This window comes from Xiphophorus maculatus, chromosome 24 (genome assembly GCF_002775205.1).
Source record: "Xiphophorus maculatus strain JP 163 A chromosome 24, X_maculatus-5.0-male, whole genome shotgun sequence".
Lineage (NCBI taxonomy): Eukaryota > Metazoa > Chordata > Actinopteri > Cyprinodontiformes > Poeciliidae > Xiphophorus > Xiphophorus maculatus.
Genome location: NC_036466.1, coordinates 13,817,106 through 13,844,953, shown reverse-complemented (window position 1 = coordinate 13,844,953; position 27,848 = coordinate 13,817,106). Strand labels below are relative to the sequence as shown.

The 27,848-nt window shown below is 43.6% G+C and overlaps 1 protein-coding gene across 3 annotated transcripts; it reads left to right on the top strand.

The window, feature by feature from the left end:
• The first annotated feature begins 516 nt into the window (after positions 1 to 516).
• On the top strand, positions 517 to 26,796 carry LOC102221536 (NLR family CARD domain-containing protein 3-like). Of its 3 annotated transcripts, XM_023329668.1 has the most exons (12): positions 517 to 645; positions 3,051 to 3,423; positions 4,817 to 5,164; positions 6,323 to 6,646; positions 6,723 to 6,824; positions 12,810 to 13,130; positions 15,701 to 17,441; positions 19,109 to 19,288; positions 20,267 to 20,440; positions 22,296 to 22,469; positions 25,985 to 26,137; positions 26,655 to 26,796. In XM_023329668.1, exons 2-12 carry the CDS (start codon positions 3,333 to 3,335, stop codon positions 26,686 to 26,688), a joined length of 3,642 nt encoding a protein of 1,213 aa, XP_023185436.1. In that variant the 5' UTR covers positions 517 to 645; positions 3,051 to 3,332; the 3' UTR covers positions 26,689 to 26,796. The 3 variants fall into 3 exon arrangements, with proteins under 3 accessions (XP_023185436.1, XP_023185437.1, XP_023185438.1); XM_023329669.1 differs by lacking the exon at positions 20,267 to 20,440; XM_023329670.1 differs by lacking the exons at positions 20,267 to 20,440; positions 26,655 to 26,796 and having other exon boundaries at positions 25,985 to 26,141.
• The last annotated feature ends 1,052 nt before the right edge of the window (positions 26,797 to 27,848 follow it).

Sequence of the window (27,848 nt, the reverse complement as noted above, 5' to 3'; positions counted from 1 at the left end):
CTTTTTGTTGGAAACATTTGAGACAAACCAGTTATAAAACTTAAAGCCTCCAGGCTAAAAGAGGCCAAAGCTTAAAAAACTTTCTGTTCAGGAATGAAGGAGGGAGGATCAGGTGAGAATCATCATGGAAAGTTTCCTTCATATCAACATTAAACATGATTACATGAATTCATAAAATCTGTATTTAATAAAATATGAACATATTAACAGATGGTCGTGTCAACATGTGGAGAAACATGAAGGTTCTTGGTTCTGTTGGACTCAGAACAAGAAGCAACTATTATTAGTTTTATTGCTCTTGTGTTTCTTAGCAGAAATTTGTGTTGGTTGTTAAATTTCTTTATAGATGGAGCTGAAAATCTCCATTAATTTAATAAAATATTGATTTAAAAAACTAAATATTTTTTAAACATAAAGAATCTTTAAACTAAAATGTTAATTAGTTTTTTTTTTAAAAAAACATTTAGTTCCTCGTAACGATGATCAGACAGGATTCTTGTCTTTTCAATAGGTGACCACACCTGTGCTGTGAGAGGGGGCGGAGCCTCAGGTGGGTCGGGTTCAAGTTCTGGAGAATCAGGTCCGGTTCTCCAGTCGCTCCGACTCGGTTTGTGTGAACAGAAGGAGAAGCAAAGATCTGATCAGGTGAGTTTTAACTCCACATTCTTCTGGTTTCCAGTCCTGACTGGGTTTTCTCTCTTTGAGCTGCTGGACAGAACCAGAACCAGAACTGGGCCTGGTTCTGGTTCTGTTTATGATGCAGAGCTGCAGCACCTGGTTTCAAACAGGAACTCTGGTTTTCTCTGAGTTTTCATCTGTAACCCAGACAACAAGCTGAGTTTGCTCCCAGTTTCATAGTGCAGTCAAACTGGTACCAGTAGGTTTTGAGTGTTTGTGGCCCGGATGAGATATCTGGGTTCCTGGTTGGTGGATGGAAAATATTTCAATATGAAGTCAATAATTTATTGATCAGAGAGGATTTCTCTGGGCTTTTATCAGTAGAAAATCCAGATTGAATCAGTCTGTGGTGACAGAGGACAGCTGATCACATTTCAATCAATTATTGATCAATAATAAGTGATTATGGTGAAATAACAACACAGCGCCCCCTAGAGTATGTAAAAACATCCTCCCCACCCACTGCTGTTATTTAAATCTATGTAACTGAGTTAAAACATCAAACCATCAGAACCGATAAAAATGACTATTGGACCCGATTTACACACCCAGCAGGAAGTCGGCCATTTTGGATCAAATATGTTGTTTTTTACACTTTGACTTTAGAAGGAAAACCTAATTTTAAAAATCTAATAAAAATGTCAGATTAGTCCTGGAGATCTCATATATTTAACTCTCTTAATAAATCTTTCCTCCTCTCTCTGGATTTTTATTCATTTATTTAATCTAATCATGTTGTTTAATGTGGAGATGAAGGAAACTTTCCATGATGAACTTTCTGTTTCTGAGTGTTTCTGGTTTTTAAATGTTTTAGGAAATCACAAATATCTATGAATTTATTGGTTGAATCCCAGTGATAATTTCCATCACTGTTTACAAACTCTTACTAGTAAACCTGGTTTGTTTTCTATATTTTAATCAGTGAATTGTTTCTCTACCTGATGTTTCCAGCCTTCATTTTCTCCTTTAGTCTGAACTAAAATCAAATTTCCTGTTGAATTAAATAAATCTGCTTGTTGTTTCCACAGTCTGGTTATCTGTGAATATTTACATGTTGTTTTGTTCAGTGTTAAAAGTTTGGGTTTGTTCATGTAATATAAATGAACTGAGAGTCTCTTTAGAATCACTGCAGCTTTTCCTCTCTAGGTTGGTGGCAGGATGTTGACCTTTGACCCTTGTGGTTCGGTTCCTTCCTGGTAATAAGTGGCATGATTGGAAAATAAATCTAAACTTTTAAAACAGAAACTGAGCTTAAAGTCTGACTTTAAATCCAAAGCTGTACAAAAGTATTTACACCTTTTAAACATCATATTTTGTCAGGTTCCAGAGACCAAAACAAAGTAATATATTAATTTATATTATTAGTATTACATGAGCTGTTGTATAATTATGAAGTGGAAAGAAACTGATGAACATTTTTCAGATTGTCAAACAAATTATTCATCAATCTTCATGTCAGTCCAGGCTGCAGGTGGTTCAGTTGTTGGAAGCTGATCAAACTTCCAACAACAGCGCCCTCTGGAGGAACAACTTTCTAATGACATCTGAACATGGTGGATCACCTCTGGGGGCGCTGCAGGAAATTTAGGGCCCCATGACAGAAGATCAAAGTGTCTTAATCTCTTTTTTCTTGCAAAAATTGAAATGAAAAATTAACTAAACAAAACAATAAAAATAATTATAATCTCCCAATAAATCACTAGAATATCAGATATGAAAGGTGAAAACAGAGAATTGATTTAAGTTGAAATCAATTCTACAAATATTTTCCTTCTCTTATGAACCTTTTCCTTTTTCTGCCATCTCTGCAGCCCTTCATTCAACTTTTAAAGAAAATAAATTCATCTGAAAATATAATTAAATATTTTTAAACAGCTGATCTCCAATAAAATGGTTGTCTTTAATGCAGTATTAACTATAAAACACTTTTTGTAGAGAAAAATGTTTTAACTTGATGTGCTTAAAATACAGAAAACAAAAGATACCAAGTTTGTAGCAGTGGGTAAGAGAGGAAAACACAGAATCCATAACACTACTATTGATTCATCAGGAAACTGTTATGGATTCTGTTTTCCTCTTTTAACTGCTCACACGCTGCAAGTTGCATAACCATGTTTACGTGTGACTAATGCCAGTCATACATAAACAGACTGAAACTGATTAGACTCCCTTCAGGGAGGGAGGAGACTGAGGAGAATAAAAGCTAAACTCTACAATCTTTGCCTAACTTGGTTTCATCCATCAGGTTTGCTAAATGGTGAATGTAACTCTGGTTCTGATCCATTTGGATCACATGTATGGCTTGTAACACCTGATCATTTTCAGCATTAAATCCTGTTTTCATAAATAACCAAATCTCTTTATTTCTCAAGGTGATTTACACTGAGAGGTTCTGAAACTGGTAAACGGACCTGGTGGAGCACAGAGACAAAAATAATTGAACACCAACAAAACTATGAGGAAACTAAAGTTCCAAGCCTTTCCTCAGAACTGATCTGGATCAGAACCGGTTCAGCAGCATCTGGATCAGCCAATCAGCAGTGGAGTTTCCTCCTGTGTGTCTCTGCTGGTTCCAGTAGAAACGCTGATCTGGTGTCAGAGGTGATCCGCTGCTGGGATCTGATGGAAGCCTCTCTGTTTGTTCTGAGAGGAAGATGATGATGAAGATGAAGATGAAGATAATGATAGTGATGATGATTATGATGATGATGATGATGATAATGATGATGATGATTCTCCTGCTCGGTAAGATCACCTTCCTCTCTCCGCTCCTTATTCTTTCTTGTTCTTCTCTCTAACTGACCCCTGGTGACCTCAGCTGGTTGTTGGTTCTGGATCAGAACCTCAGGTTCTGGTTCCAGCGACTCGTCTCTCACCAGTCCTCCCAGTAGATCTCACTGGTTTATTGCCGTTTCCTGTCTGGATCTAATTTCTCTAGTTTGGGTTCAGCAGCTGATCTGGTTCTGATGTTTTCTATCAGGTTGTAGTTCTGTCAGCATCAGAACCACTGAGACCCAATCAGACCAGTAATCTGGACTTTAGCTCCCAGAAACATGAACCTCAGAAACCAGTGATGAATGTCTGCAGATGTTGAAGGTTCTGGTTCTGGTTCTGGTTTTCCTTCCCGTCTTCAGTTTTTCCACATAAATGTTCATTTGAATCCAAGATGGCTGCCTGGGTGGTTGTAGTTTGTTTCTCCTGAATTCACCTGGGTCTCACAGGTTGGTGGTCATAATGTTCTGCTGCTGATGCATGATGCTGGTCTGACCATTAATGGAGAATCAGGTTCTGGTGGGTCCTGTTCTTCTCTGGTTTACTGGTTTTATAAAAACCAAACCTGATCTATGGATGATATTCAGGATGTGATGATGAGTTTTTGTATCACAAACAGCAATTCTTTAGTCAACAGGAAAACTGCAACATATTTATTGCAACATGTTGAACTAATCCTGGATCCTTTAACAAATATCTTAATGTATTTATGACTAGAATTACATTTTTAGATATCTGGGTTAAGACTGTAATTGTGTAAAAGCCCCTTTTGAGATGATCGCTCACAATGAGGTTCTATTGAAGTAATAAAAATATGTAGAATATACAGAAGTTTCCAAATTGTTGTTTGATCAACAAAGACGCTTCAGTTTCACAGCAGAAACTGACTGAAAGTTACTGGAAGGTTTAAATTCTGTAACTATAAAGAATCAGGAGCAGAAATCCCAGAAAAATAAAGTTAGAAGAATTTTAGTTTTTCAGGAAGTCACAGAAACAGAATCTGCCCCAACAATCACCAAGATACTAAAACAAAAAACTTTATTATCAAATCAGTTCATGAGATAAAACAACCTGAAAACTGACAGCAGGATTTCTGCAAATAACCACAAAGAAGCTACCAACTCGTTTTGAGTTTCATCTGTTTCAATCTTTCAGTTTTTAAATTTTAACAGTTATTTTAATGCACTTTTATCAGTTTTATGACTTATTGCTTAATGTGAGTTACATATTACATGAACAGAGATCATTGCTGCCCAATCAGAGTTCAGTATCACTGAGCTGTTTAGCAGACAGACTGAAATCTTTCATCACTAGTGAATAACTGATCAGTATTTCTACACACTAAACTCTCATCTTGTGTCCTCAGTTTCCCAGCATGCTCTGGGTGGAGTGGTGGAGGTTAATGAGGGGGCGGAGTCTGTCCTGCTGCCCTGCGTTTACTCTGATAAACTACCTGGAGATCCGTTCCTCATCTGGACTCGCAGTGATCTCAGTCCTAACTCCGTCCACCTACGGAGAGAAAACGGTGACGATTTTAAGAACCAGAACCAGCGTTTCAGAAACCGGACCTCCATGAATCCTGACGCTCTGAATACTGGAAACTTCAGCCTGACTCTGAGGAAACCTCAGCAGTCTGATGGAGGAAACTACACCTGCAGCATCTCTGATGGAAGAGAAGAACTGAACCTGAAACAGATTCATCTGAAGGTCAAAGGTCAGATAAACAAGCACCACACCCTATTTTAAAGTTCTATGCCATGAATGAATTTATTGAAATGAGAAAATTAATAATTGTTCATAGTGTCTGTAACCATGGAGACCATCCCCAGAATAACTCAGAATAACCAAGGAATGGATGAATGGATTATTTCTATAATGAAATTATTATTAATGCAATAATTTCTATAATCTGAGTTACTATGGAAACAGATGTATTTCCTATAAACTTGTTAATTCATAACAAAATGGAAATGCTTTCATTAATATTTCATGTTTCTTTCAGTCTCCATAACTGACCTCAGTCACTATTTTAGTCTTTAACAGTAAAGCAGTTAATGGCTCTTTAATGACAGCAGCTTCATTCAAACACATTCATGTTAATATCAATAAAAATAAAATATGAAATGAATTAGATCAATATTCAGCATCATTTTATGACTTCTTAAAAGACTTTATATTTATTAAGATTATAAAACATGATTTATCATGACCTTTTTCACTTTTTACACTATTATTTATGTTCTGATGATCTTTGACCAGCTGGATAAACTGAACATTTACAGGATGAATCTCCAGGAATAATTAATATTTGTGTTTCTCATCTTCAGCCTCCACAGAACAAACAGGTTTTGTAGATCTGCTATGTATAGATCAAACCCTCTGATGCATCAATAACTGTCACATGAACCAATGATGGATTCAAGTTTCTGATTTTATGTTGATCATTAAAGAAATGATTTTTCTCCCTGCAGACAGAAACTGAATGATGACATCAAACCTGTCAGGATCTGTGTTTTTCTGTGTTTATTTAGAGTTTTCTGTGTCCTTAGTCTCTTCGTTGTCCTGTCCTCCCCTTGATTGTTCCCAGGTGTGTCTCGTTTCCGTGATTACCCTCCCGTGTATTTAACTCCACCTGTGTTCCTTGTTCCTCGTCGGGTCCTCGTCTATGTCAACGTCAATTCGTCAATGTCCAGTCTAGTCGTCCTCAGTGTTTCCTTGTGCCTGCTGCTTGTTACTGGACTTATTTACCATTAAAATCATCATTTTCATCTTACCTGGGTCCACTGCCTCTGCCTCACCACTCCACCACACCGCTTCATGACAAAACCAGAAAATGATCCAAACTGTTTCTGATAATTTTATTTCCTCTCAGTTGATCAGCAGGAGGTCAAGGTCACTGAAGGGTCAGATTCTGTCGTCCTGCCCTGCAGAACATCATCCCACCTTCCTGAGGACACATTAGTGGAGTGGACCCTGTCAGAACCAGGATTTTTGATGGTTCACAGCAGCAACCAAAGAAACCAGGACGGTTTTTACCGCGACCGAACAGAGATGGACAAAGACTTCCTGAGGACCGGAGACGTCAGCCTGACCCTGAGGAATCCCAGAGACGGAGACGATGGACGCTACGTCTGCACCGTCTACAGAGACCAGGACGTCCTGAGACACACTGTGGTTCTGAAATATGTAAAGAAAGGTCAGAGCATCAGGTCAGAGCTGCTGATGAAGGTCAAAGGTCAGAGTGAGGTCAATCTTTCTCTGTTTTTCCACAGAACCCTTTCCATCCTGGGCCACAGCTCTGCTGGTTCTGCTGGTTCTGGTTCTCATCGTCTCTGCAGGCGTTTTATATCATTTTAAAGATTATTTCCTGCCAGGTGAGTCTGAATGTTTCTGACCCAGAATGCTGTGAGACATCATGTGACCTGTTCTGGGGGTCAGAGGTCAACGGTTCATCTTGTCATCAGTTCAGATCTTTCTGTTCATTCATGTTCAGATCAAATGCAGTGTAGTTAGAAACATCATGAACAGAACCAGAACCAGCAGCTGCTGTCTCTACAGTCTGTTAGATTTAAAGGAACTCAGTGTTTCAGCTGTATTTCAGTTTTCTGGAAGTTTGTTCCAGATTTATGGTGCATAGAAGCTGAAGGCTGTTTCTGCATGACTGGTTCTGGTTCTGGATGTAGAGCAGAACCAGAACCAGCAGGTTGATCCAGCAGCTGCAGATCTTTAATCCGTTCAGTGATTTATAAACTAGCAGCAGGATTTAAAGTCTCTTCCTCTCAGTGAAGGACTGTGGAAGTGGGCGGAGTTTGGATGTTTTATTAGTTACTAATAAAGTTAAATAAAGTAAAAGAGAAAAACTAAACATAACAGAATTCACCATTTAAAGTAAAACTCAGCTTCTTCTGGGCAAAATGAGCAAACAGAAAAAGTCTAAAGCAGTGGGGGCCACAGTGGGCCCCTGAGGGCCGAAACCTGCATGTTTTAGTCTCTCCCTGGTTTAACAAACCTGGATCCAATGAGGCTCGTCAGAAGAACATTGACCTGCTGAAAAAGTTGTTGGTACCAGGGAGATGAACTAAAACATGCAGGATGCCGGCTCTCGAGGACTGACTTTGGACTCCACTGGTCTAAAGTAATAAAATACAAACATTTTTCTTCTTAAACACTAATAGACTGTATCTTACCAGTCTGATGGCCATAAATACCACATAAACTACCTACAAACACAACGTCAACCGATCTGCACTGACTCCTGAACAATATCTCACATCTGAACAAAACATTGCTCACAAAATGGCTGCGGCCCCTAGTGGCGAAGCTAGAAACTACAATTCAGTCCTGCCTTCAGAACAGTTCTATTTCATCCCTACTGACCGCCAGAGGCGGTGCTTCAAGCACTGAATGATCATTCTTGCGCATGCACAGGTTAATAACAACAAAGTCACCTGTGACCTGCCTGGGACCCACGTGACTATATAGTCACCTGTCTCGGTGTGGAACATCTCCGCGAGGCGCTGTAGGATAAACCAACTGTTGCGTCATGCCCTGGTCGGTCAGGCTGGCTTGAATGGCTGCGCTCGAGCAGCCTACCGACTGGGGGGTTGCTGCGCCGCATAGTTCGTTGCAGCCGGGACAGGCAATGTGCATATGGCCTACTGTGGCTGCAGCTTCGGTGCCGGCGAAGCGCACCAGACGGACCGATGCAGGGAGGTTGTTCACAAAAGTGGATCAACTCTCTACCGAGCTAGCCCAAATGAAGGCCCTCCTCCAGTCCTTACAGGCTGATGGTGATCATGGCGCGGCTCTCCCTCTTGAGCAGAATGAGGCATCAGTCAATGATGACGATGCTATTTCGGTGCCTCGGGCACCCATTTCTGTGAGGACCTTCCGGAGCTGGGCTCTGGTGCCTCTGGGTCTGACTCCATTGCCTCCCAGGAGGATACAGGGGAGTCTATGACAGCAGCCATTTGAGTGGCTCTTGCCCGTTTACAGATTGGTGTTCCCCAGGCCCAGCCTGCAGCTTCCATCGCCTTCTTTAGGCACAGTAGATCTCAGTCTGCCTTTGTGGTTCCTCCCTCGGAGGAGTATATACGTGAACTACGTATATGCTTGCTGGTCAGACACCAAGGCGCTTTCAAGTCTGACAACGGATGGCAGTGTTCTGGCGGCCATGCAGGAGGCACCCAGGGTTGGCTTGGGGCAGATGCCAGCGGTGGAACCGGGCATCGCCTCTCTTATTCCCCCTGATGAGGCTTTGCGGCCCAATGCACGTGGTCTGCGGCCTCAGTGCCGTATTACTAATGACCTTCTCTGCAAGGCCTATGACCCTGGGGCCCGCATGGGCCGGATTGGGAACTCTCTCTCCCATCTTATGCTGGCCCTGTCTTCCTCTTTGTAATCTGTTCTGCTGGACCACACCACGCAAGGCCTGGTTGATGCATCTCTGCAGGCCTTTGCTCTCGTGACGAGGGAGCTTGGGCGCACATTCTCCACAGTGGTTCACACCTGCTGCCAGGTCTGGTGGGTGCAGTCACCACTTACTGAGCCTTGTAGGAGAACCCTCCGGGCCCTACCTGTGGTTCCGGGGCAACTTGTTGGCTCTGCAGCTCTGGATGCCTTGGACCGTAAAGCTCAGGACTCTCAAACAAGGCAGCAGCTGGCAGGGCTTCACAGACGTGATCGCCAAAAAGTTGGCATTTGGGCAGCTGCAGGTTCTTCACAGAGGTCCTCGCGCCCATCTCCTTCTTTCATTGAGCCCCAGGGTCTGGTGCCGGATCAGAGATCTGTCCAAAGACCTGTTCCAGATCAGGGAAACCGGGCTCAAGACCAAGCTGGGGCCAGGTCATTTCACCTCTTTTGAGCCGCACAGTCTGGTCAGCGTCCTCCCAGCCATCCAAAGGGCTGGGGGGCCCCGCAGATGATGCCTTAGGGCCGGCGGTTGGTTATTTTACCCTGGGACAGCTCGGCTTCTGGGCTGCCCACACCCCAGACTTGTGGGTGTTTCCACCCTGACCCGGGGGTACCGTCTTCAATTCCGCCGCCAGCCACCCGTCCCTGGCCGGGTCAGGATGACTGTGATCCGCGATCCGGTGAAGGCACAGGCACTGAACCAGGAAATCGGGTCCTTGCTGGCCAAAGTAGGTATAGTGCCTCTGGACCCCCTGCTGGATCCAGGGGGCTTTTATTCCATATATTTTCTGGTTCCAAAGAAGACCGGGGGTCTACGAGCAGTCTTGGACCTCAGGGTGTGTACTTGAAGCTCATGCCTTTCATATGCTGACCACCAAGGAAGCATTGCAGGCGATTTCCCCGGGCGATTGGTTCACTTCCATCAATCTCAGGGATGCTTATTTTCATGTTCCAATTGCTCCACCCCATTGGCGGTTTCTTCGTTTTGCTTTTCAAGGGAGGCACTTCCAGTTCAGGGTCCTCCCATTTGGACTTTCACTGTCTCCCAGAGTGTTCACCCGATGTGTCGCAGTGGCCCTTTCTCCTCTGCAGAGACAAGGATTTAGGATCCACCCGTATCTGGACAACTAGCTCATTTGTGCCACAACATGGGATCAGTTTCTGTCCCAATGGCGGGTGAGAAAGAGCGGGACCTGGTGCAGTGTTCAGTCTCTGACATACTGACCTTCCTGCAGGCATTACTGGATTGGGGGTGGTCTCCATCTACCTTAAAAGTATATGTGGCTGCCATTTCCTGTGTCATCCCTACTGACCGCCAGAGGCGGTGCTTCAAGCACTGAATGATCATTCTGTGTCGGGTTGAATGGTTGTTCGGTGGGCCGAGACAAGGACGTTGTACTGTTTTTGAGAGGTGCTCGGTGTTTGCAACCACCCAACGTCCCTGTGGCACAGGCATGGGACCTTTCTCTGGTGCTTGAGGCTTTTCGGTCCCTCCCATTTGAGCCCTTGGCATCTGCAGACCTTAAATGGCTCTCAATGAAGCTGGCGTTCCTTTTGGCGATGGTTTCCGCAAAGCATGTGGGGGAATTGCAGGCTCTCTTGATAGCTGAGCCCTGCTGCCGGTGGAATCCTGATGGCTCAGGCCATCACTGTGGCCTGATGTAGCATTTATTCCTAAGGTGTCGCTGGCAGCAGGCAGTACCCAGCCGCTCCATCTTGCCCGGTTTGACACGGTTGCTCCTCTGAACCCCTGTGGCCTGTCCGTGCCCTTGAGGCATATATCAATGCCACAGCATCCTTCCAAAAGACAAATGGCCTATTTGTTTGCTACGCTGGCTCATGGAAAGGTCAGGCACTTTCTAAGCAGCAACGTGCATGCTGGGTTGTGGATTTGATCTCCAAGGCTTATGCCTCGCAGGACCGGCCACTACCGGAAGGAGTGAAGTGCCACTCTACAAGGGGCATGTCAACCTCGTTTGCTGCCATGACTGGGGTGCCGTTGGACGTTATATGCCATGTGGCCTCCTGGAAATCACCTAGTACCTTTACTCGGTTTTACAGGGTGAATATGGCTGCACCCCATTCCCTTCAAGGAATTCTGGAGCAGCATTCCTCTACATCACATTAGGGTGGGTAGTGTGGTGGTTACCCCTTGGATGTTGCAGATTCCTCGTGACCTTGTTGACATAAGTCATCCAGTGCTTGAAGCACCACCTCTGGCGGTCAGTAGCAGTGTTGTATAAAGTACTGAAATCTCAGAGTCAAGTAAAAGTTTAAGTACCTCTCCAAAATATGACTTTGGTAAAAGTCCAAGTCACTGACTGAAATGTTACTTGAGTTAAAGTCTTTAAGTATCTGAAACTTCTTGTACTTAAGTATGGAAATTACTGTAAAAATGGATGTACTCAAGTAATGTAATGAAAAGTACAAGTAAAAAGTAAAACAAGGCAAATGCAGTTTGAATGACTTTTTTTATATTTTGGTAAACTTGTCAAATACACTTAAAATAATGTACACAACCAAGTGCAGGCAAAATTAAACCTGCTAATAAATTGTTCCAGTTTTAAAGAGTAGCACATGTTAATGGTTTGTGGTTTTGAACTTGCATGCCTTTCCTATATTCGTTAAATTTAGTCTAAATTGCTATCGCTATGGCTTCTGTCCCCCTTGAACAGAGGAGTCTAGGTAGCCTGCTACAGTCAACATTAGGCCTAAGCTAAATACACAAAGTGTGGAACTGAAACAATGCCAAACAAAGTTCATTTATACAGGTAACGTTATGCACAAGATTTCACAATAGTGCCTAGTGACCAAACTACAGTTACTGAAACAGGACGATTATAACCATTTCATAAGAAGTTACCTCGATGTGTTTCTTCAAGTTGGACGGGGAGTTTTTGTATGATAGAATTTCCACATCTTTGGGCAGGAATAACATAAACTGCATGCGCTACGACGAATCTTTAACACCCACGAAAGAGTGTATTGTGTTTAAATAAGGCCATGGGCTCTCATCACCAGCTGGTGGTTCCCCTGGAGCCGTGTCCGACGTAGTTGCAGTCGTTGTGGTCTCCGTCTCCTCCTCCATGTGGCTGCTGCTGATTGCGAGAATTGCTTTGTGTTTAATGGGAGAAGCGAAACAGGTGTATCCTATTGGTGGTGATGAACAAGCCCAGGCAAGTAGGCTACCGACTTTGTTGCAGTCAATCAGCAGGTGGGGTCAAAACACTTGTGTTTCTCTCTCTCGCTTTTTTGTAACGAGTAACTAAACCACACATTGAAAATGTATCGGAGTAAAAGTATGCGATTAAGTTCGGAAATATAGTGAAGTAAAAGTGAAAGTCATCAAAAATTTTCATACTCGAGGAAAGTATGAAGTACTCCAAAATATACTTAAGTAAAGTAGTGAAGTATTTTTACTTCGTTACTATACAACACTGGTCAGTAGGGATGAAATAGAACGAAAGTTACTACTGTAACTACGGTTCTATGAATCCCGGATGACCGCCAAAGTGCTTGGTTCCTAAGAATCCTTGGTCTTGCGAGAAGGTTGAGGGATTGAACGCCATATAGAGTCACGTGGCTCCCCAGCAGGTCAGAGGTGACTTTGTTGTCATTAGTACTCGACCTGTGCATGCGCAAGAATGATCACTCATTGCTTGAAGCACCACCTATGGCGGTCATCCAGGATTCATAGAACCATAGTTACAGTAGTAACTTTCTTTACATCCCCAAAACTGTCTTGGAGATTAAACACTGCTGTCGGATTTTTCTCTCTGACTTGAACGTCTCAGTTACAAGGAAACATTTTCACCAGAAATACCTTCATGGTCTCTGACCTGATGGGTCCATCCTGGACCAGGAGGAATTCTGTCATCTTGTCCTCTATTGTCTGTCTGTCTCTCTCTTTCTCTGTCTCTCTCATCTTGTCCTCTGTTTTCTCTCAGCTCCACAGGTGAAGGTGAATTCAGGGGTTAAATCTGTTCTGCTGCCCTGCAAAATCAAAGTCTACCTGCCTGGAGGTGCTAGAGTGGAGTGGAGGGACGGACAGAACAAGATGGTCTATGTGTATCCGAAAGCTTCTGATGATCCTGAAGAACAGAACCTGACCAGCAGAACCAGGATGGGTAAAGAACCACTGAAGACTAAAGACCTCAGTCTGACTCTGGAACGCCCCTCAGTGGCAGACAGCGGGATCTACACCTGCAGAGTCTCCATCAGGAAACGAGTCATCCTGATGATGAAACGGGTTCATCTCCAGGTCAAAGGTCAGTGACATAAATGTTGGATTTTTCCAATCAAATGATTGGTGGGGATCAATAGCAATTATTCGGTGATTAGAAGGTCAAAGGTCAATGTGATGTAATGAGTGAGGAGATCAGGAGGCTCAGGACAATCAGGGACCAGAGTCCTGAAGAAGCAGCTGGAGACTTTGACTAGGACAGTGTGCCCAGCTGGTGACACCAGTTGCTGTTCAGAACCACCAGACGGGTCAGAACCATTAGAACTGAAGTTCCTGCAGCCTGGTAGCAGCAAACATGTTGTGAATGAGGAAGCATGTGGTCGGGATTTTATTTTTATTTTAAAAAAAGTTATTCCAACGTTTTGAAATTGAGTCTGTTTTGCATTTTTGATAAAATTCTCCAGCTGCAGAAAACAGCGGCTCACACGGCCCAGATGGCGCTAGAGAGCAAAGAGGTTGTAAAGAAGGTGGAAGAGGTTTGGATAGATGGTGTTGTGGTTATCCAGGATCTCAGAGGATCCAGAGACTTGACAGAATCGCCCTCTGGCAGGAATCTCTGCTCCTCCTGGACGACATCAGCTGTTTTTGGTCTGACTGAACATTTGAATGTTGACATTTTGGAAAAGGTTTTCCAAAAAACAACAAATTGCCATTTGTTGGGTTTTGTAAAGGGCTGGACAGTGGTGCAGTTGGTAGCACTGTTGCCTTGCAGCAAGAAGGTCCTGGGTTCGATTCTGGGCCCAGGGGCTTTCTGCACAGTTTGCATGTTCTCCCTGTGCATGCTGGGTTCTCTCCGGGTTCTCCAGCTTCCTCCCACAGTCCAAAAACATGACTATCAGGTTAATTGGTCTCTCTAAATTCTCCCTAGGTGTGTGTGTGTGTGTGTGTGTGTCTGCATGGTTATGTGTCCTCTCTGTTGCCCTGCGACAGACTGGTGACCTGTCCAGGTGACCCCGCCTCCGCCCAGAATATTAGCTGGAGAGGAATCAGCACCTCCTGACCCCATTAGGTACAAGGGTGTTAGAAAATGGATAGATGGTTTTTTACCCCTAAACTTATGACAATATTCACATGTATAATGTATTTCATTGTTATATAACTGAGATACTCATGTTGGTAGTGAAAAGCATGGAATATATTGAATGGGCTTTGATTAGAACAAGCTTTCTTTCCCATATAAGAAATGAAAGACTTCCTTTCAGAGTTGTTCTTGTTTCTTATTTCAACTAAAACTACAAAGCTGTAACCCGTGGAGGTGCATACTGCATTATGTTACTGCATTTTTTTTTTTTAATCTGAGATGTAAATGTGTGGCAGTTGACAAAAACATCTTTAGGTGAAATGAAGCAGTTTGAGTCCAATTTACACATTGCTGAACCAGAGAATGTGGATTTGAATGTGGATTTGGCTCCATCTTGTGGTCAGATATCATAGTATAGAATAGAATAGAATAGAATTCAACTTTATTGTCATTGCACTGTCACAAGTACAAGCAACGAGATGTAGTTTGCATCTATCCAGAAATGCTCTACGAGATATAAATATTGATTTACAGATGTACAAGACTATGTATGTATGGACTATAAGGGGTTATAGCAAGAGATATAGATATTGTGTATAAATATAAATATGGGAACTATATGCACAGATTATACAGATTATACAGAATATACAAGAATGTTAGGGAATGGATTATATATGTATATAATATAATACAAGATAAATTATGGCAGATAAAATTTACAGGTTGTATGTGTGTGTGAAGAAAACAGTCCGTGATGTGTGTGTGTGTGAGGATAGTCCATGTGTTATTGTTGTATGAGAGGATAGGGGAGTACAGTCCTTATAGTTTATGTTTTATGTCAGGAGGCGTTCAAAAGCGTGACAGCTGTGGGGAAGAAGCTGTTCCGGTGCCTGGTGGTTCTGGTCCGTAGGCTTCTGTAGCGCCTCCCAGAGGGCAGGAGGGAAAAGAGTGTGTGTGCGGGGTGAGTGGAGTCCTTTGTGATTTTCCCGGCCCTTTTCAAACACTGCTTCCTGTAGATGTCCTTGATGGCAGGGAGCGGTGCCCCGGCGATAACCTGGGCAGTTTTCACCACCCTCTGCAGCGCCTGCCGGTCGGAGACAGAGCAGTTCCCGTACCAAGCTGTAATACAGTTGGTGAGGATGCTCTCAATGGTGCAGTGGTAGAAGTTCGTGAGGATCTCTGAGGACAGGTGGTTCTTCCTCGGGGTCCTCATGAAGAGGAGGCGCTGATGTGTCTTCTTAATGAGTTTGGAGCAGCTGGTCGTCCAAGTCAGGTCCTCGGAGATGTGGACTCCCAGGAACTTAAAGGTGTCCACACGCTCCACCACTGTCCTCTTAATGTGGATGGGTGGATGTGGGTCAGCGTTCCTCCTGAAGTCCACGATAAGCTCCTTGGTCTTCTCGGTGTTCAGCTGGACGTTGGAATAACTTTCATTAAGTTTTCTCTAATTATTGAATTATGTTTTCTTCATAGAAGTTTATGTAGAAGAACCAAACTGGCCACTTTATTATTCCAGTTGCTTGTTAGAATATTGCAAAAAGTTTTTATTTTGATTGCTTTTCTTTTTTCAGATATTGTTGGTCAGTATCAGCCTGACCTTAAAGAGTTTCTGAAGAAGAAGTTCCAGAGTCTCTCTGAAGGTGTTGCTGAACATGGAAATCAAACACTTCTGAACCAGATCTACCCAGAGCTCCACATCACAGAGGGGTTAACTAGAGAGGTCAACCAGGAACATGAGGTCAGACACATTGAAACAGCATCCAGGAATCAAGAAACAATCAGAAGAGAAAACATCTTTAAAGTACCACCTGGAAGAGATCAACCAATCAGAACAGTGATGACCATGGGAGTGGCTGGCATTGGGAAAACACTGCTAACACAGAAGTTCACTCTGGACTGGGCTGAAGGCAAAACCAACCAGAACATTGATTTCATATTTCCATTCACTTTCAAAGAGCTGAATTTGTTGGAAGAAGAAAAGTTCAGCTTATTAGAACTGATTCATAAATTATTTTCTAAAACCAAAGGAATCAGCAGCTTTGAACAGTTCCAGGTTCTGTTCATCTTTGATGGTCTGGATGAAAGTCGACTTGGTCTGGACTTCAACAACAATCCGATCCTGACTGATGTTACAGAGTCCAGCTCAGTGGATGTTCTGGTGACAAACCTCATCAGGGGGAAACTGCTTCCCTCTGCTCTCCTCTGGATAACCACACGACCTGCAGCAGCCAATCAGATCCCTGCTGAGTGTGTTGACATGGCGACAGAGGTCAGAGGGTTCACTGACCCCCAGAAGGAGGAGTACTTCAGGAAAAGATTCAGAGATGATGAAGAGAAGGCCAGCAGGATCATCTCCCACATCCAGAAATCAAAAACTCTCCACATCATGTGTCACATCCCAGTTTTCTGCTGGATCACTGCTAAAGTTCTGGAGGATGTGATGAAGACCAGAGAGGGAGGAGAGCTGCCCAAGACCCTGACTAAGATGTACATAGAGTTCCTGGAGGTTCAACTCAAAATCAAGGAGGAAACGTATTTTGGAAAAGGTGAAGAAGATCCAGAGGACATAAAGCTGATTGAGTCTCTAGGAAAACTGGCTTTTGAGCAGCTGCTGAAGGGAAACCTGATCTTCTATGACAAAGAGCTCAAACAGTGCGGCATCAACATCAAAGATGCTGCGTTGTTCTCAGGAGTGTTCACTGAAATGTTTAAAAAGGAGAGAGGGACGCGCAACATCTCAGTCTACTCCTTTGTTCATCTGAGCATCCAGGAGTTTCTGGCTGCAGTCTACATGCTCCACTGTTTCACCAGCAGGAAGTCAGAGGTGATCAAGACGTTTCTGGGAGAAAAATACAGAGAAACATCTCTAGATGAGTTCATGAAGGAAGTCATGAAGAAATCCCTCAGCAGTAAAAATGGCCACCTGGACCTGTTTGTCTGCTTCCTTCATGGTCTCACTGTGGAGTCCAACCAGAGCATCTTAGGAGGCCTGCTGGGTCAGACAGAGAACAGTCCAGAAACCATCCAGAGAATCATCACCAACCTGAAGAAGATGAACACTCATAGAATCTCTCCTGACAGAAGCATCAACATCTTCTACTGTCTGGTGGAGATGAACGACGTCTCATTTTATCAGGAGATCCAACGGCTGCTGGATTCAGGAAAGTATCTCTCCGTGACTAACTGTTCAGCTCTGGCCTTCATGCTGCAGATGTCAGAGGTTCTGGATGAGTTGGACCTGAAGAAGTACAACACATCAGAATCAGGACGACGGAGACTGGTTCCAGCTGTGAGGAACTGCAGAAAGGCTCGGTGAGTCCAGATGTTTTCATTGTGTGAATGCTGATTCAGCTCTATTGTCCTCCTGTTTCTTCTTCTTCTTCAAGTTGCTTCTGGATGTTTTTGGTCTTTAACTTCTTCCTTCATCCTCTGGACTATTTCAGCCATTCAACCATCTAAACATTCAGTTCATCCAGGACAACTGCAGCTTTTGTTTTTTAGACATTTTGATCATTTTAAAAATATTTAACTTTTTATCAGTTTTCAGGTTGAAATGAATAGAAAACCCTGAAATCTAGAAAATGTATATTTTCTCTCAGATCAAAATCAGCCAGAGACTTTTGAACTTTAAACTTCTCTTCACTCATTTAGCCGCTACTCCATAATTCATATTTTAGGATCTTTGGCTATTTTTATAAAATTATTGTTTAGGTTTGATGGAAACTTTAAAATAACCCCCGTAATTGCTATTGTTGTTATGGAAGCCAGTTAGAAACTTAGTAAACCAACTTTTCTTCCTCCCACTAGTTTCCTCTGAGTTTGTAAATGAGAACAAAATGTGGTGATTGATGTCTGGTTCCAGAAAAAGTCCTAGTTTCTGTCAGATCCTCCCAAAGCTCTGAGAACTCTGCTTCCAGAGCTTGAACCATTTTTCTAATCAACTCTTCATCTGCAGCTTTTGTTGAAGCTTAAGACCTTTAGATAGTCCAGCCTCTTCTGGGAGAACTTTCACTGCATCACCATGAAAAAAGCTGCTGGATCCAAACGCTCTGTTTTGGTCTTCAGCTCTTTAGGAGTTTAGCAACAATTTCTTCTGACATCCTAGCCTTTGTTCCTCTGAGACAATGGACAGACCACTGCAAAGACATGGTTCCCTCTTCCAACCAGTTTGTCCCAGTTCAGACCTGAAGGAGCAGCAGGCCCGGTTCTGCTGCTGCTCTGAAGGACGACCAGAACAATCTGAAGCTTTTAGCTGCAGCAGGTTGACGACTGTCCACTTTCTACTTTGTTAAAGCATCAAATCCAGCAGATGAACGGAGACAGAACTGGGAGCATCATGATACTGGTCTGCTCCCAGTTTGTGGCAGCATTTAATAACCTGCTGCTGGGAACTATGGTTCTATAGAATATACTACTATTATTAATGATGATGATGATTCTAGATGCTGCAGCAGATATTGGCTAAACAAACCCAGAGATGCCAGAGGTCCACAGCAGGCTGGACTTCCTGCTCTGCTCACTTCATTTCTAACTCACTTCCTGCTTGGTGGAAGATCTCACGGAGCCAAACGGTCTAGTCCAAGTCCGAGCTGTGAGCAGTTCCTCCTCCTCTCCATCATCTCCAGTAGTTTCCTTCATCAGCTCAGTCAGCCTCTTCATCAGCTGCTTCAGCTCCTTTGAGGCTCTGATGCTGCAGCTCCATCAGATGCTGCAGAGAAAACTGAACTTTCCTTCACAGATGATAGAAGATCTTCAACATCTGACTGCAGCTGAAGGTCTGAGGACATGAAGCCTGGACCAGAACCAGAACCAGAACCTGGACTTTAACCAGGACCTGCACAGATTGTCTGTGGGGTCAAACTCAGTAGTTTGAAGATCAGATGTTGATCAGATGATGACATCACTGTTATCATATTTTAGTCTGTTTATGATCCAGATTGATTTCATTAGAACTGAATTTATTTCTTCTCTAATCACAGACTTGGTGGCTGTTTGATCCAAAAGGCTGAATGTGAAGTTTTGGCCTCGGCTCTGAAGTCCAACCCAGATCTGACTGAACTGGAAATAAGTCAGATCTACATAGATGGAGGTGGAGACTCTGATCTGAAGCCTCTGCTTGAGATCCTGGAGAGTTCAGTCAGTAAAGTGAAGAATCTGAGGTTTGTTTTCTTTATTTATCCTATGAAATCATTCATTTATACTTTAATCATTAGTTTAATTAATAATTTTATTGTAATACATTTTCTTTCAAAACAATCTGTTTAAATGTCAGAATAAAATCTCTAAAACATTTGACCTTATAAATAAATTATTTTATTATTTCAAACTTTGAGATGATTGAACTTTTTTTTATTTAAAAAAGATTTTGACTGATGAAGAAAATGAGTAAAATAATTCAAATGATGTAAATTAATGATGGAGATGTTTCAGTTTGGTTTGGTAAAGATTCAGATTGTTTTATTTCTCATTTCTGATTCTCATCTTTACATCCAGAATGAAATGTTTTTCCTCCAGAGTCGAGCCACAAACACTGACAAGTTCAAATCATCATTAATGACCAAATCTAAGAAATGACTGATTGTAGAAAAGCAAATCTAGATGAAATGAATGAAAGTGAGGTTTGCAGCAGCAGCAGGTTCCTCAGCTTTGTCCTGAAGCTGTGGTTCTGTTGGGCCGGGTCAGAGAGGAACCGTCCTCTTCAGTCTGACAGCTGTCAGTCGGTTGGAGCCTCGTCTCTGTGATGATGCTTCATCAGGTCACGTCTCCTTAGGAAATAATGGCCTCCATTGGCTTTCAGCAGCTTTAATAAGAACCCAAGGCCATTAATGAACAAACTGAGTGGTTCTGATCCAGTTACCAAGTCGGGTCTCCAGCTGATGATCAGGAACCAGCAGAAATAGCTCAACTCATCCAGGCTGATAGAAAACTTGGAGTTTCTTTTTGGATCAAATGTTCTGGTTCTGCTGGTTTGGACTCTTTAAACCAGTTTGACTGGATCAGATGTTAGAATCAGTTCATCATGTTTCTTTTACATTCAGGGAAATTAATTTTCTACATTTTTATTATTTATTTGTTCATATTTCAGTTTTAACCTGCATCCTGTTGGCTTCAGCTCACATCTTTTATTCTTTATTCAGATTGATTGGCTGCAGTTTGTCAGAGACCAGCTGGACTTCTCTGTTCTCAGCTCTGAAGTCCAACCCGACCCATCTGACATTACTGATCCTGAGCGGAACCAACCTGGAAGTTTCTGTAGTGAAGGAGCTCTGTGGTTTTCTACAGACTGAAGGCTGCAGACTGGAGTTATTGAGGTTTTTTAATTCTATAATTATTGATATTTCTGTGAATAATTAGATATAATTGATCATAAATCAAATTAATTTCTTCTGTTTTAATAAATATTTTCTGAGTTTGTTCCTGGACTTGGATCCAGAGTTTAATTTAGTCCCTCTGTGTAACTGAGTTGGACCTGCTGATCTGAGGTCAGAACAGGACAGCATTCGGACCCCCAGTGTGTAGAAATCCCCCTCATGTGAAGCAGGTCAAAGGTCAAGATGCAAAAAGAGAGAGAATGAAATATCCCTTTATTGAAGATCAACATATTTCACACTTAGTTTTAAATCTTCTGCTATTAGTTGATAATCATCCAGTCCAGGTTTAAAGAGTTGAGGTGTTGTAGTGTTTTAACTCTAGTAGATTAAAGATGCTGATAGTAGATTAAATTAGGTGGAATCGCCCTTTATCCATTTCCTGGATCAGAAGCTGCAATCAGAAACCAACTTCAGCTTCGTCTGAAAAATCCAGACAACTGAGTTTTTCTCTGAGCTCAACAGGCTGCAGGTTCTTCAGGACATGAGTATTCTGCTCCCAGACATCAGAACCAGCAAAGACTGCAGCACATGAATCTGAAGCAGGTGTGTTAGGAGAGGTTCTCCACATGTTCAGACTAAAGGTTCACAGTCTGACAGAGATGGACAGAGAAAGTCGACTAACTCTGGATGAAATGGTTCCTAGAAACAGGGAAGCTTTCTGGGGACTTGACTGCCTGCTCATATGGAGCTGCAGCACATGCAGGAGTTTTATGTTGGCAGGAAGCAAAACAAAATGGAAGCAAATGATGAGTTTCCATTTTATTGTCAATTCCACAAATGGAGCAAATTCCGAGTCAGTCATCCTCCAAACCACTGAGAGCAGCTTCCAGAGGAAAATCTGAGTTTGTTCTGACAGTCAGACTCTATCAGGATGACCACAGTCTTCTGGCAGAGTTCCTGGACATTAAGGAGACATAAATAATAGAAAGATAATTAATTAACAGTCCTGCAGTAAATACTGACTTTGTGAAGGTTATGGTGTTAAAGTCATTTTGTTCAAACATCTTGATTCAGCTCTTATTTTGTAGGACAGGAAGTGAGATCTTACCTTTGTAATGCTTTGTATGCAACAAGCTTCAGCAGTTCACTGAAATCATTCTCATGTGGTTTACCTGGAAAATAGATTTAAAATGATTCATCTTCACAATCTGGTTTTTCCTTTATGATAATGTTCCCATTTCTGCAGCCGTCTCTGATGGATTCAGAACTTGAACTAAATGACCCTCATCAATCTGACAGAGAAAAGGCTAAATATTTTCTAGTTGATAGTTCAGTAACTGAATCAGCACAAAATGAGAAAATGATCAACTTTCAGAATGTGAGCTGTAATGGATATTGTAAAACGCTGAATTAGACGGATTGAAATAAACCCGTTTACATCTGTTATACTTAGCAATGAGCTGCAGTTAAAATACAACCAGCAAGAAAACATCATTAATAGATTAATGAACAAAAACTGGAGACATAAAATATCTCAGTAGATAAATGATGGTACAGAGCAGTCGGCTAATACAGAGCCTGGAAGGAAACATGGAGAGAGAAAAACATCGACTGAGTTTAAGATCCTGAGAAACTTTTAGAAAAACTTGGAGTTTCTTTTTGGATCAAATGTTCTGGTTCTGCTGGTTTGGACTCTTTAAACCAGTTTGACTGGATCAGATGTTAAAATCAGTTCATCATGTTTCTTTTACATTCAGGGAAATTAATTTTCTACATTTTATTATTTATTTGTTCATATTTCAGTTTTAAACTGCATCCTGTTGGCTTCAGCTCACATCTTTTATTCTTTATTCAGATTGTGGAGATGCAGTTTATCAGAGACCAGCTGGACTTCTCTGTTCTCAGCTCTGATGTCCAACCCGACCCATCTGACAGAACTTGACCTGAGTTGGACCAACCTGGAAGATTCTGCAGTGAAGGAGCTCTGTGGTTTTCTACAGACTGAAGGCTGCAGACTGGAGAGATTGGAGTATTTCAATTATATAATTAACAATATTCCTGTGATTATCCATCCATCCATTTTCCTCTGCTTATCCGGGATCGGGTCTCGGGGGTAGCAGCTTCAGAAGGGACGCCCAGACTTCCCTCTCCCCAGCCACTTCTTCCAGCTCTTCCGGGGGAATCCCGAGGCGTTCCCAGGCCAGCCGAGAGACATAGTCCCTCCAGCGTGTCCTGGGTCTTCTCCAGGGCCTCCTCCCAGTGGGACGTGCCCGGAACACCTCACCAGGGAGGCGTCCAGGAGGCATCCTGGCCAGATGCCCGAGCCTCAACTGGCTCCTCTCGATGTGAAGGAGCAGCAGCTCTACTCTGAGTCCCTCCCGGTTGACTGAGCTTCTCACCCTGTCTCTAAGGGAGAGCCCAGACACCCTACGGAGAAAACTCATTTCAGCCGCTTGTATTCACGATTTTGTTCTTTTGGTCATGACCCAAAGCTCATGACCATAGATGAAGATGGGAACGTAGATAGACCGGTAAATCGAGAGCTTTGCTTTTTGGCTCAGCTCTCTCTTCACCACAACGAACTGGTACAGCACACGCTTGACGGCAGACGCTGCGCCAATCCGTCTGTCAATCTCCCGCTCCCTTCTTCCCTCATTCGTGAACAAGATCCCCGAGATACTTAAACTCCTCCATTTGGGGCAGGACACCCCCCCTGACCCGGAGAAGGCACTCTAGCCTTTTCCAGCTCAAGATCATGGCCTCAGATTTGGAGGCACTGATCTTCATCACACTCAGCTGCAAATCTCTCCAGTGAGAGCAGCAGATCACGATCTGATGAAGCCAAAAGGACCACATCATCCGCGAAAAGCAGAGATGAGATCCTAAGGCCACCAAATCGGATCCCCTCAACACCTTGGCTGTGCCTAGAAATTCTGTCCATGAAAGTAATGAAGAGAATCGGTGACAAACAGCAACCCTGGCGGAGTCCAACTCTCACTGGAAATGAGCCTGACTTACTGCCGGCAATGCGGACCAGACTCTGACACCGGTCATACAGGGACCTGACAGCCCGTATCAAAGGGCCCGGTACCCCATACTCCCGGAGAACCCCCCCACAGGGCTCCCCGAGGGACACGGTCGAACGCCTTCTCCAAGTCCACAAAACACATGTAGACCGGTTGTGCGAACTCCCATGCACCCTCCAGGACCCTGCTGAGGATGTAGAGCTGGTCCAGTGTTCCACGACCAGGACAAAAACCACACTGCTCTTCCTGGATCTGTGGTTCGACTATCCAATGGACCCTCCTCTGCAGGACCCCTGAATAGACCTTACCAAGGGAGGCTTAAGAGTGTGACCCCCCTATAATTGGAGCACACCCTCCGGTCCCCCTTTTTGAACAGGGGGACCACCACCCCAGTCTGCCAATCCAGGGAAACTGCCCCCGATGTCCATGCAATATTGCAGAGTCGCATCAACCAACACAACCCTACATCGTACAGAGCTTTAAGGAACTCCGGGCGGATCTCATCCACCCCCGGGGCCTTGCCACCGAGGAGCTTTTTAACCACCTCGGCAACCTCGTCCCCAGAGATTGGAGAGCCCGACCCAGAGTCCCCAGGCTCCGCTTCCTCAATGGAAGGCATGTTGGTGGGATTGAGGAGGTCTTCAAAGTAATCCACCTACTGGCCCACAACGTCCTGAGTTGAGGTCAGCAGCACATGAGCTCCACTGTAAACAGTGTTGGTGCTGTACTGCTTCCCCCTCCTGAGACGCCGGATGGTGGCCCAGAATTGCCTTGAAGCTGTACCGAAGTCTTTTTCCATGGCCTCTCCAAACTCCTCCCACGTCCAAGTTTTTGCCTCAGCAACCGCCCGAGCCGCTTTGCCCGCCGGTACCCATCAGCTGCTTCCAGAGTCCCACAGACCAAAAAGGCCTGATAGGACTCCTTCTTCATCCTGACAGGATCCCTCACCAAAGGTGTACACCAACGGGTTCGAGGGTTGCTGCCGCGACAGGCACTGACAACCTTGCGGTTACAGCTCCAATAGGCCGCCTCGACAATGGAGGCACTGAACATGGTCCACTCAGACTCAATGTCCCCCACCTTTCCCGGAACATGTTCAAAGTTTTGCCGGAGATGGGAGTTAAAGCTCCGTCTCACAGGGGATTCCGCCAGACGTTCCCAGCAGACCCTCACAACATGTTTGGGCCTGCCAGGTCTGACCGGCTTCCTCCCCCACCACCGGAGCCAACTCACCACCAGGTAGTGGTCAGTGGACAGCTCCGCACCTCTCTTCACCCGAGTGTCCAAGACATACGGCCGATGAAACAATGACAAAGTCAGTCATCAAACTGTGGCCTAGGGTGTCCTGGTGCCAAGTGCACATATGGATACCCTTATGTCTGAACATGGTGTTCGTTATGGACAATCCATGACGAGCACAGAAGTCCAACAACAGAACACCACTCAAGTTCAGATCGGGGGGCCGTTCCTCCCAACCACGCCCCTCCAGGTCTCACTGTCTTTGCCCACGTGAGCGTTGAAGTCCCCCAGCAGAACAAGGGAGTCCCCAGGAGGGGCACTCTCCAGTACCCCCTCTAAGGACTCCAAGAAGTGTGGGTAATCTGAACTGCTGTTCGGCCCCCGTAAGCACAAACGACAGTCAGGACCCTTCCCCCCACCAGTAGGCGGAGGGAGGCTACCCTCTCATTCACCGGGGTAAACCACAAAGTACAGGTGCCGAGATGGTGAGCAACAAGTATGCCCACTCCTGCCCGACGCCTCTCACCTTGAACTCCAGAGTGGAAGTATGTCCAGCCCCTCTCAAGGCGACTGGTTCCAGAACCAGAGCCATGTGTTGAGGTGAGACTGATTATTTCTAGCCGGAACCTCTCGACCTCACACACTAGCTCCGGTTCCTCTCTGGTGGAATGCCACCAGAGAGGTGACATTCCATGTCCCAAGAACCAGCTTCTGCAACCGAGGATCGGACCGCCAGGGCCCCCTCCCTCGGCCACCACTCATCACACACTTCTGTGAATAATTATATATAATTGATCATAAATCAAATTAATTTCTTCTGTTCTAATAAATATTTTCTGAGTTTGTTCCTGGACTTGGATCCAGAGTTTAATTTAGTCCCTCTGTGTAACTGAGTTGGACCTGCTGATCTGAGGTCAGAACAGGACAGCATTCGGACCCCCAGTGTGTAGAAACCCCCCTCATGTGAAGCAGGTCAAAGGTCATTCAACCCAGTCTAGAAAAGTGAATTCCTGGAATCTGACAGGAACAAATCAATAATAAATGATTGATGCTTCAACACTTTGATCAGAACCTGGAATGATTTTACTGACTAAAATCCTCCAACACAACATGACCCAGTACCAGGTTCTGGTTCTGGTTCTGGTTCTGAGGTCAGCAGGTCTTTATTGAAGCAGCAGCTTGTTGGCATTAATATTAATGAGAATCTTTAACTGGTTCTGTTGGACTGGTTAACCTGCATCCTGTTGGCTTCAGCTCACATCTTTTATTCTTTATTCAGGTTGTTCAGCTGCAGTTTGTCAAAGATCAGCTGTGATTATTTGGCCTCAACTCTGAAGTCCAACCCGACCCGTCTGACAGAACTGGACCTGACGAATAACAACCTGAAGGATTCAGATGTTCAGCAGCTGAAGCATTTTGTAAAGACAGTAAAGTAAGTAAATGTTTGTAGTGAGTTCTGCTGCTGTCAGCATATTGAACTAAACCCAGTTAGCATCAAAGCAAAGATCCAGTGTTCCCAGTAAAGCTGCAGCTTCTCAGTGGGAGGAGAATGGTTCAGGCTTCCTGATTGGACACAGAGACAGCAATCAGCCAATCAGAGGAGCAGCAGCTTGCTGTGTTCCTGTTTGTGTTGGTGTGAAGATGAGTGTTGTTGCTGTGTCCATGTCTCCAGGAAGTCCAGCTGGACTCCAGCGTCCAGCCGTCCAACATGTCTAGAGACAGTGGTCCTCATCCATCAAACTGTGGCAGCAGCAGATCTGATCTCAGATCTGTTTGTTCTCTCAGTTCAACAGGAAACAACTGATCAGGTTCATCTTGGTCACAGCTCTGAGATCAGTCTGACTGCAGCCCGGAAACCATCTAGTGGATGTGCTGCGTCACTGACTGCTGCTGGAGAGAGGCTGGAAACACTCACTGATCTGCTCTCTCCTTCCTTCTTCTCTCTGCAGGTTGGAGGACAGATTGATGATCTCAGTAAAGTAGAAAATGGTCTCTGTGTCCCGCTGATCCTCAGAGGTTGAAGCTGCAGCAGTTTGAGTCTAAAGAGACTCTGATTGGATCATGATGATGACCTCTGACCTCCAAGGTTTTCCTCCTGTTTATTTTCTCATGTTGTCATTTAGTGTCTGATATTGTTTGTCTCTTTGGATCAATAAAGATCCAATTCAAACTGGGCTCCATTTAGAGGCTTCATGGAGTTTTGATCTGAACTGGATTCAACTGGAAAGTTGATCTTTTTTCTCTCTGATTCATTTTCATCCTGGAACCAGAAATGGTCTGAGAATGGAAACATGGGAATCATTTTCAGTTCAGCTTTGAAGCCATGAAAGACACTTCAAACCTCTTTTCTCTGCTGCTTCTTCCTTCTGCTGACATGAAAATGTTCCTCAAAGCTCCACAGATAAAAAGATGCTTTACTGGAAACTGCAGAGAAACTTCAGCTTCCATCACAGAAACCAGTTGAACCAGTTTAGAACTGGATGTCCTACAGAAACTCTGAAAGTTTTGCATCATCATTGATTCTCAGTTTGTTTGTTTTTTTACTTTTTTAACTCCATATTTCATGTTTTGAGTTTTCTAGAGAACTTTAGGACTCGATGTGTCACATCAGGCTCTTTACTGGGATTTTACTGGTTTATTCAAACCTCAGAGAATCACTGGGATAATATGCTGATTGGTTCATGATTGTTTTCATATTTCTTCTAATGTAATGTGGGTTCTTGGGTTTTTAATGATGAGTCAATAAAGTTTGTCAAAATGTTCAAAAGAACCAAATGTTTTTTTTTTTCATTTTTAGTTTCACAGCTTTTAGTTAAAACAGAAACATTCTGTTAAATTGATCTGAGCTTTTTAAGTTTCTAATGAAGGCAGAAGTTTATTTTTATGTTATTCAGACTAAAGATGATTCAATAAAACACATGAGAGCCATTTAAATAATAAATACTGTTATGTTTTTTTCTAGGCTTCTTCTTTAAATCAGTCACTACAGGATTTATAAGTGAATTTATAACTACACTTCAATAAAAATTAGATGAACTGTGAGTAATTTTGAGAATCACGGCCTGAAAATATAATTATTAATATATATATCAAACATTAAAAATATATTTGTGATAAAACACTGGGAAAGATAATAAATGTAC

Coding starts and splice junctions, on each gene's coding strand:
- LOC102221536 (XM_023329668.1), top strand. CDS start 3,333: ATGATGATGAAGATGAAGATGAAGATAATGATAGTGATGATGATTATG. Junction 3,424..4,816: donor GATGATGATTCTCCTGCTCG/GTAAGATCACCT, acceptor TTGTGTCCTCAG/TTTCCCAGCATGCTCTGGGT. Junction 19,289..20,266: donor AGTAAAGTGAAGAATCTGAG/GTTTGTTTTCTT, acceptor TTCTTTATTCAG/ATTGATTGGCTGCAGTTTGT.